Raw genomic sequence first — 12,364 nt, 5'->3', positions numbered from 1 at the left:
ACCAACCTTCCAACAGGGATGAAGATGTAAAAGACAGCCAGTACACAGGTCCGCTGATCCTTCACGAAGAGGTCACCCAGGACAGTGGGCGCAATGGTGGAGTAACTTGCTGCACCAGTGCCCACGACTCCCCGGGACAGGAAGAAGAGCCAGGAATACTGGATAAGCCGGCACAAGACCATGGTGAGATCCAGAAATTTCCCGTGGGTCAAGTGCCAGAAGATGTGTCATAGAGCCTAAAAGGACCTCATGACAAAGGCCCACAGAGACTCCAGATTCCCAAAATCCTGTGGGTGGGCCTACTGGTGCTTATAGCCACTGCCTGCTCAGGACAGAGGGGAAACCTTTCCTTTGGCTCTCTGCTAGCCAGGGCGGTTTCCCAAGACAGAACCTATTACACCAGCCTCCCCCAACCCTCGTTGAGCCCACCAAAATGGGAAGTGAAATAGAGAGCCAGGAAGCCTCCTGTTAAGAAAGTCTAACGGAAAAAATAAAAGCAAAAACAACAGCAAAACACAGAGGAAACCCTGTCTCAAAAAAAAAAAAAAATTAAATTAAGAGGCTCAGTGGTTAAGAGCACTGGCTGTTCTTCAGAAGGACTCAGGTTCAATTCCCAGCACCCACACGGCAGTTTACAACTGTCTGTAACTCAAGTTCCAGGGGATTGGACACCTTCACTCCAATGTACATAAAATAAAGTTAAATAAATGAAAAAAAATTTAAAAATAAAATCAAAGGGCCAGGTGGACATGATGGTACATGCCTTTGATTTTAGCACTTGAGAGGCAGAAACAGATTTCTGTGAGTTCAAAACCAGCCTCTACTTCATAAAGAGTCCAACCCGACCAGAGCGAGAGAGCGAGACAGTGTTTCAAAAAACAACAAAAGCAGGGCTTCTCAGCACTCTGGAAGCAGAAGTAGGCAGATCTCTATGAGTTCTGGGCCTGCCTGGTCTACAAAGCGAGTTCCAGGATATTCAGTGCTATACAATGAGACCCTGTCTCAAAAAATAAAAGCAAAACCTATCTAACAGCCTCCCTACTCAGGCTTAGAGGCTGTGTGTACTACAGCTTCCCTCAATGCCCTGGCAGTACAATCCCTGAGCTGGCTGGGGCTGGAAGGGAACTCTGAGGCAACTGGATCAGGAAGAAAGCAGATGGGGAAGGTCCCAGGGACTGGGCAAGGATGTGGGTCCTACCTGGTAGGAGATGAAGGAGCTGGCGAGGCCAGCCCCTGACCACAGCAGGATCCCAAAGCTCAGTGTGGCCTTGCGGCTGTGGCGGTCACCCAGATAGCCAAACGCAGGCGCAGACACCAGCAGGCAGCCGATGAAGACTGGAGGAGACACACAAGGGGCAGCCTGGATCCTCTAAGAGGGTGGCTGGGCAGACAGCCCTGCTGGCCCAGGGAAGAGGCCTGGCACAGATGCCACAAGCTGGCACCTTGGCAGTGGGCCCAGGGCAAGACATGGAAGAGATAAAAGTTGAGTCTTACATTCCTGATCCATTATACAACCCACAGCCCAGAGTGTATGACACTGAGCATGGACCAAATCTCAACTCTAATTATGTTATTGTGTGGCCTCTGAGCATCACCCCAGTCTTGGGAAGCTGACACTCTCTCCTTCAGGGACATAAAGGGAATGTAGAGCCACCAGCACAGAGTGAATGCTTGCTTTCTGGATTTGCACGAATGCATGGCGTCTGTGAGTGTGTGGGTATAGGAACTGATCTGATCTGTCACTCACACACCTGCTGCTGGCAAGAGGAAAGGGAGGTCAGGGCTTTGGACCAGCAGAGGAAGAACCTGAAACAAACACATGAAATACAAACCAATGATGATGCAGGAAGCTGGGGGAAGAGCTGGTGTGCCTCAGGGCACACAATATTCTCCACACTGACACCTATGTATTAACCAGAATCTCATGTACCCTAGGCTGGCCTTGAAATTGCTATGTAGCGAAGGATAACTTCGAGCTTCTGATCCTCCTCCTGAATCTACCTCCTGACTGCTGGTGACAGATGTGTGTCACCACATTCCATTTAGAACCCAGGACTTTGTGCATTCTATACAAGCACCTACCAAGTGAACTACATCTCCAGCCACATCTGCACCAAAGCAGGCCTTATGCTTGTAAGTCCAGCACTTCAGAGGCTGAGACAAAAGGAGCAGAGGTTCAAAGGCAACCTGGCTTACACAGCAAGACCTGTCTCAAAAACAAGGGGCCAGCTGAAACGCCTCAGTAACTGAAGGTGCTTGCCACCAAGCCCGAAGAACCTGAGGTTGCTGATGCCCAAAACCTACATGAAACAACAAAATCAACTTGTGCAAATTGTCCTCTGACTCCACACTCACATTGTGACTTATGTACACACACATATACACACACACAGAGAGAGAGAGAGAGAGAGAGAGAGAGAGTACACCAAATGCAATAAAAAATGTTTCTTTTAATTTTTAAAAACTTTTACTATTTTGTGTGTATGGGTTTTTTGTTTGTTTGTTTTTGTTTTTGTTTTGAGTTTTGTCTCCCCCACCCCCTTTGGTTTTTTGAGACAGGGTTTCTCTGTTTAACAGTCCTGACATCCTGGAATTTGCTCTATAGACCAGGATGACTTCAAATGCACAGAGATTTGCCTGCCTCTGCCTCCCAAGTGTTGGGATTAAAGGCATGAACCGCCACCACCCAGTCAAACCAATGCTCTTAACATGATGAGTCATTGTCCCAGCCTATAATAATATTTTTTAAAGCTAAAACTAAACAAAGCACTTATTAGTGTTGTATTTGCTCTTCAATGAGAACAAAGACTTGGCTTCGGGTTTGCCCAGCTGTGTAGCATATGGATAAACTCACACATGATGCAGGTATTTAAAATAAAATCTCCTCCTTCCTTGCTGTAGTCCTGGCCTCCAGTCGGGACAGCTAGCAGGTAGACAAACAGAAGCCTAAAAACCCCTCCCCTCTTCACCTTATCCATCAAAGGGCCAAGACTTAGGAGGGCTCTGGGAATCTATTCTCTGATCATAGATGACTGACATTTCCTGAGCCCAGTGAACACCCAGCTCAGGTCCCAGTCCCTCCCACTCTCCCATGACCTGCCATAGTACTAGGTTAAGCAATATGCAATTGTGGAAATTAGGCCACTTATGACCTACAAAACCAGCAATTTAATATGGTTCACCCTAAGACTCCACAGAGAGTGATTTCCAGTGTTGATGGTGTTTAAAATTTTAATAGCTACTGCCAAAATAGGGCTCCAAAAAGGCTGTATCAATTTACACTTGTATAGAAGTGCCTGTTAGAACTCTTATCACCAACTGATATGAACTAGAATTTCATTTTCATCTGTCTAAGGAAAAACAAATGGCATCTCAGTGAACAAATGGTCTGAGACCCAGGTGCCTCTCTCTCCCTATATAACCAATAACTTCTTTTTAATATGTTGGAAAATGTATATATTTTTATAATTTTTTATTTAAATTTGTAACAAACTTGTTTTACATGTCAAACCCAGTTCCTGCACTCTCCTGTCCTCCCATCCTGTCCAAACCCCATCCTGTCCCCTTTCTGCTCCCCAGGGAGGGTGAGGCCTTCCTTGGGGAGTCTTCAAGATCTGTCATATCATGTGGAGCAGGGCCTAGGCCCTCCCCCATGTGTCTAGGCTGAGAGAGTATCTCTTTATGTGGAATGGGCTCCCAAAGTCCATTCGTATACTAGGCATAAATACTGATCCACTCCCAGAGCCCCCATAGACTGCCCAGTCCTCCTAACTGAAACTACATTCAGGGGTCACAGATAACTTTGACTCGTCTTTGTTCCTCTACTTCCCAGGGATTACAAGCATACACTTCAAATGCTTGCGACAACATTTTATTTATTTCCATCTGTTTGAGACAGTGTCCCTATGCAACTTTGTTTGGCTTGGAGTCCACTGTGTAGACCAGGCTGGCCTCCAACTCATAGAATCTGCCTGCCTCTGCCTCCTGAAGCATGTACCGCCAGTCCCAGTTCACTAATGTTATTATAAATCTGTGTTGTTTTCACTCCCTCTAGAACTACTTATTCCTTCATATGCTTTCAGTTGCCATTTAAAACATTTTTATCAGCCAAGCATGGGATACATATCTGCAGCCTCAGCTCTGGGAAACTAGAAGCAGATGGATCCAAGAGTTCAAGATGATTCTTGGCTGCTTGGTGGGTGCAGGACCAGTCTGAGTTACATGAGACCTTATCTCAAAGCAAGTAAATAAATACCTTTGGGGAGAGATAGAACAGAGTTAAGAGTACTTGTTGTTCTTGTAGAGGACCCAAGTTTAGTTGCTAGCACCCACATCGGGCAGCTCAGAACTCCAGTTCCAGAAGCTCCAATGCCTTCTTCTGACCTCCAAGAGCACTAGGCATACACACAGTACACATACACACATGCAATCAGAACATTCATACACATAAGGTAATAATAAATATTTAAAAATAATAAATCCAGGCATGGTGGCATACACCTATAATCCCAGTAGTGCACTTGGGAGGCTGAGGCAGGTGGGTCTCTGTGTTTGAGGCCAGCCTGGTCTATGTCTCAAAAAAGAGAAAGAGAGAGAGAGAGGATTCCAGGACAGCCAGGGCTGTTATACAGTGAAACCCTGTCTTGAAAAGAACAAACAAACAAACAAAAAAAGCAAAACAAAATAAATTTTAATAAAAAATAAATAAATGAAACCTTTTGTCTGAAGTTGAAGTAGTTCAAAAAGCAATTATATACACATGACCTTGTACAGACTTTTCTCCTTTTTACTAGTCCCTAAATGAAACCCTGTGGCAATGGTTTATATAGATTTGTGTTAGCTACTCCAAGTCATCTGGAGATGACCTGATTTTAGAGGAAGATGTATTAGGAGATCTGCAAACACTATGCCCCTTTTTTTTTTTTTTTTTTTTTTTTTTTTTTTTTGATTTAAGATCTTTGTATGTAGTCCTGGCTATCCTAAAAGTCTCTGTGTAGACCAGGCTGGCCTCATACTCACAGAGATCTACTTGCCTCTGCCTCCTGAGTGCCTGGATTAAAGTCATGTACCATTACACCCAGACACTATGCCTTTCTATTTTAGACAGGATCTATCTCACTATGCAATACTGGCTCCCTAGAACTCACTAAGTAGGCCAGACTGGCCTGGAACTCTTAGCCTTTTCAGACTGACCATCTACAGGGATCCTGGAACTGGTCTCCAGAAGATAGAAGGATGACTTTATTTTTGTAAACAGTATTTCCATCAAGCACTCTAAGGGGCAGATGGAGTTCATTCAGTTTATGGGAAAGGCCTGCCATGAACCCAAGTGGGAAAGTCAGCCCTGCTTTGCCAAACTAACCCGTCAAATCAGACTGTGAGGAAACTGGTGGCTTGTTAAAATCAAAAGCAGTGTGTTAATACCTATCCCGGAGATCACGATCTTGTTTCTGAAGTTGAATTCATAGATAAATAGCAGTCATGAACAGGGCTGACTAGATAAGGCTTGACTCCTCGCCAGGGGTGAGTGGCTTGGTGGGAAAGCACAGAAGCATTTCTATGAGTGAGTTGTCTGTGCCCGGGGCCTCCCTGCAGAAACCATAGCAAGTACCTTTGCTTGGTACTCTTGAGTTTTACAAAGAGGAGCATACAGATTTAGCAATTCTTTCTACTTCAGAGAGTGGACAGAAGTGGACAGAACAGGAGCAGGATAAGGGTGAGAGACAATGACAAAGGGAACCAACCCTCCAAGCACAGGTTTGCTCTAGACTGATCATGTTAAGAAAACAACAGGCAGACTGAAATGACCTCTCAGGACTGTTTTCAAAGTCCAGGAAAAGTCAGGCTCCCTGTACCTAGTTTGAGAACCTGCTGTGAAACCATGACAATGGACAATTGGGGTGGGGGGGCAGGCTGCAGAGAGGAGCCACAATGTACATGTGTTGTTGTATGTTGTGCATACGTGTAGATGTGTATCACTTAACCCAAGCTTGCATGGAAGGTTAACCTATGCTTCATGATGCCATAAACCAACCCCTTGGAATGGAGTGTGGCTGCTCCCTGATGTTGGATTAGTAGATTCTCTGTGGCCCAGAACCCTTCTGAGTCCACCTGAGGATCAAGGTCTATGTCTATCTGCCTATGAGTCCTGTTAGTCAGATTTCTCAGTTCTGTGAGAGAAAAGCACACACTGATATTTCATGCTTCTCCATGGAATACTCAGCTGAGCTACAAACAGGATGGGAACTAGGAACACTCAGGAGCCTTCCCCAGCTCTGGAGCTTGTTCAAGCCCCAGCTCTCTCCTGCAGAAGACTAAGGGTCTGGAGCTGGCTACAGAACCCACCAATCTATGAAAAGAGCTCTGGTTCCAGGGTCCAAAACTGGTTCCTTACCTGTCTGCAGCAAACCAGCATGGCTGTCACTGATGTGAAAATACTTCTGGACATCCAGTAACACTCCTAGGGACAGATGGACAGCATTGATGGAAGTAACCCCCCAGGTAGCTTCCAAGGATGCTTCCTTGGAGACTGAAACAGGCTCAGATGAGCAGCACAGCACAGGACACGGTAGCTGGGCCCATGGTCCTGGTCTCCACCTACCTGTCATGTGTACAATCACACAGCAATAGCAGCAAAAACCACAAACATGCCCCTACCAAACATACACCAAAGTCAGCATGGCAACACACCCCTGCAATCTCAGCTGTAAGGAAGTGGATTCAGGAGGATCAAGAGTTTGAGGCCAGCAGACTTCAAAGCCAGCCTAAGCTACATGAAACTCTGTCTCAAAAAGAGGCAAGGCGGGGAGGGGGGGGACACCCATCACTATGCCTGATACACAGACTCCACCTGCCCAAGACTGTCCGGCTGCAACTGGAGAGCAAGGATTACAACTCTGACAGAGGCAGCTCCCCCATCCAGCATCACAGAGGGGAACAAAAGTCCCCATGTGGGGCCCCGCCACAAGAAATCCTACATCCACCCCTCTGATATGATATATAGCAGCCAGTGGATGAAAATCAAAGATCAAAAGACACGGGGTAAGAGAGTTTATTTATTCATCTAGTTTGAACCCAATCACCATAACAGACACATCTGTATAACTTTTTTACCTTAAAAAAATTATCATTTTGAGTGGGGGGGGGAAATGCTCATAGTGTCTGAGCTGGCCTTAAACTCTCTATGCAGCCAAGGATGACCTTGAACTTGCAATCCTCCTGACTGTATCTCAAGTACTAGGATTACAAGAGTGTGCCACCACACTGGTTTTATGGGGTGCTGAGGATGGAACCCAGGACTTCATGCACGCCAAACAAGCATTCTTCCAACTTAGTCACATCCTCAGCCCTTTCTTATCTTTTAATGACACCAGATGGCATAATCATTAGAGAGAGAGAGAAACATGCAACATAAGTTAGCAAGAAAAATAGCTACCTAAGAGTCCTCTGAGAGCACTCATTTTCCATTTTTAGGAGAGTCCCCTTGATCTGTTTCCTGGGATTTTTCTCAACCTTGTGGGTAGTCCAAGACCAAAGGTGAAGCCAGCTCTCCTCCTAGTTCCTAACATCCTGGTCTTCCTAAGCACTCTTTCCACGGGAGAATCTTAGCTGATATAACACTGCCTGGCCCCAAGAGCCCTGCATAGTTTCACTTCTCCAAGTCTTCCCCACTGTGGCCACACCAATGGAAGTCCCAAGGGAGAAGTGACCCTGGCATGCAGGTCTCAGAGTCTGATAGCCCCAGTGGGGGCCTCCAGGGCAGAGAGAGCTTAGGCTCGGAAGGCTGCACAGTGACACTTCCTAACTGCTCTGTGCCTCCCGTTCCTCCAGGCCTCTCAGCCCATACTAAGGTTCTGGCCTCGTCACCCTCAGCCCGATCCCCTTTGGCAGCCTCTGACAGTCCATCTCCCCAGCTCATCTTGCATATTTCAAGGGCCCAAATCCCATTATATTCTTCCATTTAAGGTTCTCTCCCATGGTTCCCCATTGCCTGGACAAGAAAGTATAAGTTCCAAGGCTGGCATGCACAAAACCCTGGCTTCAATCCCTAGGACTACATAAACCAATGTGGTGGCATGCCTGTGATCCTACCTCTCAGGAGGCAAAGGCAGGAATGGCAGTAGCTTAAGAATATCCTCAGCTACATAGTGAGTTTGAGTCTAGCCTGAGCTACATGAGGCCCTGCCTCAAAAAAAGAAAACAGGGCTGCCAAGATGGCTCAGCTTGGGAAGGCACTTGTTGAATAAGCATGGTGACCTGAGTTCAATCCCTAGAGCTCACATAAAGGTGGAAGATGAGAACTGACTCCACAGAGTGGTCCCCTGACCTCCTGACCTCCACACAAGCACTGATGAACATGTGGCCCCACAAACACACACACAATTAGGGTTGACTATGAATAGATGAACAAATGAATGAGTGAGTGGCTAGAAAAGCAAGCTGAGCCCAGTCACAAAGGAATGCACAAGTGAGTGACAGAGCTCAGAAGCAGGTTGTGCCCTGTTTCCTACAAGAAGGGAGGCAAACTGCAAGGTAGGCCAGTAGCCAGCTGCCCCAGAAACAGCCCAGGAAGAGCCATGCTCACTTGGGAGATGGGCCAAGCTGCCCTGCCCTCTGTAACCTTGCCTGCAGCTCCTCAACCCAAGGCCTTTGCTGCAGAACACAATCCCATCCATCTACCTCCTAATGTCCCTGCCCCCACACATTGTGCCCCACTCTGGCTTGGGACCATTCAGGAGAGGCCGAAGACCAATTTCAGGGGTGAAACCACCAGAGATGTGCTCCAAGAGAAGAGAGGGTGCTGGGAGGAAGGCCAGCATAGGTGCACAGTCATGGGCTGGTAGGGTGGGGATACCTCAAGATACTTCCCTGGGCCACCCCTTCCCTCCTCACCTGGGATGATGAACCAATTCATATAGTTCAGAAGGTTAATGTAGCAGAGAACAGCAGCAGCCAAGTATGCTCTCCAGCGGGGCAGGCTCCAGGAGGCAGATGTGGAGGAGGGCACACACCTCCCTGAAGCCAAGGCCCCATACTGCCCATCTGGACTCAGAGCCTGGCTCTGTGGCCCTCCTATCCAAGGATCGGTGCACTCTGTTGCCATTCCCAGCCGTGCCAGCTGCAGTTTCTGTGTCAGGATGGGTGCTGAACAAAGCTGCATCAGCTCAGCACCAAGTCACTTCCTGTGGGCTCCCAGCCTCTCAACCTCAAAACAGCCGCCCTGTAACTGTTAGACATCTTATCACAGGGTCCTGCTGAGCACACTGCAGCCATGCCGGTGGAATTTCATCACTCTCGGCCTCCTAGCCCTGCTGTGGGAAGAGGGTATTGCACTGGTGATTGGATGACGCTGTGGTCCCTCCATCTAGCCTGTGGCTGCAGCAGCTACAGTAAGAAAGGGAAGCTCTGGGACAGAAAACGAGAAGAGTGTCCCCAAGCTCTGCTCATTGCAGACTGGCCTGCCTTTGCAAGCAAGAGATAGACTGTGAGCAGGGCCATGAGCCAGGTCAGACACAGGTGGGTGGCTTATCCGGGAGACCACCAGAATAGGTGGTGAGAAAACTGCCCAGAAGGATAGAACAAGAAAACAGGGGCTGGAGACGAGACATAGAGGCAGCTTATATTAAAAACTACTCAACGAGGGCTGGCATAATGTCTCTGCCTGTGAAAATACCTACAACCAAACCTTCTGACGTGTTTGATTCCCAGAGCCCATATGGTGGAAGGCAAGAACGCCACAAAGTTGTCTTCTGACCTCCACACAAAACCATGCACTGAGGCACACAAGTTCAAGTTCATGTACAGGTACAGGAGTGTTCTCTCTCTCTCTCTCTCTTTCTCACACACACACACACACACACACACACACACACACACTCCCTCACACACATAGACGCTTCTCTGAAGATACACAAATGACCAACAAGCTCATGAAAGGATGTTCAGCATCGTTTAGGGAAATGCAAGGCCAAACCACAAGAAGATACCAATTCACACCCACTGAGCTACTCCTATAAAGAGAGGGGAAATGACAAGCATAGGCCAGGATGCTGAAAAACTGGCAGCCTCGATGATGCAACCACAGATAGAAATGAGTTTAGTGGTCCTCAAAATGTCAAGCCTAGATTTGCCATGGGATACAGAAGTATCCTTTCTGTGTACATACCTCCAAAGATTTAAAAGCAGGGATTCAAAGAGATTTCTGCACAACCAGGCTCACAGCAGCACACATATGCATGCAAATAAAAGTGAAAACTAGTTTCAAGTAAAACTAGATCTAAGAACGCAGCTAGGAGTGGAGTAATAGTATTAGTGAATGCACGGCTCTGAGTTCAATGCCTAGTATGGAAAGAAGGAATGAAGGGAGGGAGAAAGGCTAGAAGGACAGAAGGAGAAAGGAAAGAGGGCTGGCGCAGTATTTCAGTGGTAGAGTGCTTGCCTACCATGCAAGAGGCCATAGGTCCTAGGTTTAATCCCCATCACTGCAATAGTACCACTAAAATAATAGGTGGAAACAATTTAAATGCTAAACATCTGAGAAACAGGCAAGGTTAAACAATGAAATATTATACAGCCATATAAAGAAATGACATACAGTTCATCACAGATGATCTTCAAAAACCCTGCTGAGAAGCCAATCACAAAACACCACACTGTATGTGACCCTGTTCTTGGGAAACACCTTAAACAGGTAAGTCCTGCCAGGAGGTGAGAGGAGGGGAGAATGCTTAATGAATGCAAAGTCTGCTTTGAGGGTGATGAAAATGTTTTGGAGCTAGTTGTAACAGTGGCACAACCCTGTGAAGTATTAAATGCCACTGAATTATGTTTTAAAAAATATTTGCAATTTTTCCTGGTTCTGGGAATAGAACCCAGAACCTTACATACACTAGGCATAGTTCTCAATGGGTTATGTGCCCAGCCCACATATATACAGAGATAGACAGATAGATAGAGCTCACAGAGATCTGCCTGCCTCTGCCTCCTGAGTGCTGGAATCAAAGGTGTGTGCCACCATGCCCATTGAGATTGAACCTTCAGTGGCAGTGTCCCATAGAAGAAAATGTGTCCTGGTGCCATGGGGAGTAAGAGGGTAAATGAACTCTAAGAAGCCAGTCAGGTTCTGCTTACAGAGGAGTTGGTCCCACTATACAACTCAAAACAGATAGATAGATAAATAGATAGATAGATAGATAGATAGATAGATAGATAAATAGATAGATAGATAGATAGATTGATAGATTGATAGATGATAGATAGATAGAAGATAGATGATATAGATATAAGAGATTATAGATAGGCATAAGATAGATAATAGATATAAGATAGATTTATAGATAGATGATAGATACGTGTTTCTGTGTTTCTACATGTCTGTATACATACATATATAGTCTTACTATATTGACCAGGCTGTCTCTGAACTCCTAGGGTGAGGCAATCCTTCTGCCTCAGCCTCCCAAGTAGCAGAGACTACAATTATGAACCATCATTCTTAAGATTTTGTATCATACAAATTTCACCACAATTCTTGGAGTTGTTTGTTTTGTTTTGTTTGTTTGTTTTGTTATGGGGTTTTTGTTTGTTTATTTATTGACACAAGGACTCATTATGTAGTCAAGGCTGGCCTTGAACTCACAATTGACCTTAGCCTCCAAAGAGATTATAGCCATGAGCAACAATGCCTGGCTCACCTCCATTGATTGGCACAGGCCGTTGGTCCCAGCTACTACAGAGGCAGAAGGGTTTCTTGTGCTCAGGAGCCTGGGGATCTAGTGCACTCCCCTGATCAGGTATCCACACTAAGTTTGGCATCAATATGGTGACCTCTTGGAATCAGAGACAATCAGTCTACTTGCGCTGAGTAGTAATAGAGACCCCCATGAGAAGTCACCACACTCTAGTCTGGGAACACAATGAGACTTCATTTTTTTTAATTAAAATATTTCATTAAATTGACATTTTATATATTTTTATTAGTCCTTTGAGAATTCTGCACAATATTTATGTTTTTGGTTTTTGATACAGTCTCACTATGTAACTCTGGCTGTCCTGAAAGTTGCTCTGTAGACCAGGCTGACCTCAAACTCACAGCAATCCCCCTCTCTCTGCCTGTCAGAATATGCACACCTAGTTTTATGTACAGACTTGTGCTAATAAATTTTTGTTTGTAGACTGTTCTGAATTGTAGCTCCATGTCAAAAATAGAAAACCTGATGTGGAGGCTGCAGAGATGGCTCAGCGGTTAAGATCTGGCTGCTCTTTCAGAGGACCCAAGTTCAGCTCCCAGTACCCAATAGTGACTCCCAACCACCGTAACTCCAGTTCCAGGGGCTCTGATGCCCTCTTCTGGCTTCTGGGGGCA

General features: G+C 46.1%; 1 protein-coding gene across 3 annotated transcripts in view; it reads right to left on the bottom strand.

The window, feature by feature from the left end:
* The window catches only part of Spns3 (SPNS lysolipid transporter 3, sphingosine-1-phosphate (putative)), a 48,737-nt gene extending 39,446 nt beyond the window's left edge, over positions 1-9,291 (bottom strand). For 2 of the 3 annotated variants that reach the window (XM_051180088.1, XM_051180089.1), the window contains exons 1-4: positions 8,893-9,291; positions 6,395-6,460; positions 1,199-1,335; positions 7-158 (exon numbers count right to left, since the gene is read on the bottom strand). In XM_051180088.1, coding sequence (XP_051036045.1) covers positions 7-158; positions 1,199-1,335; positions 6,395-6,460; positions 8,893-9,160 — 623 coding nt within the window. In that variant the 5' untranslated portion in view covers positions 9,161-9,291. The remainder of the gene's footprint in view (positions 1-6; positions 159-1,198; positions 1,336-6,394; positions 6,461-8,892) is intronic. The other variant, XM_051180087.1, reaches the window with a different exon arrangement.
* Positions 9,292-12,364: the final 3,073 nt, after the last annotated feature.

The sequence above is a fragment of the Phodopus roborovskii genome, unplaced genomic scaffold, assembly GCF_943737965.1.
Source record: "Phodopus roborovskii unplaced genomic scaffold, PHOROB, whole genome shotgun sequence".
Taxonomy (NCBI): Eukaryota; Metazoa; Chordata; class Mammalia; order Rodentia; family Cricetidae; genus Phodopus; species Phodopus roborovskii.
This window is presented reverse-complemented; position numbering and strand designations above follow the sequence as displayed.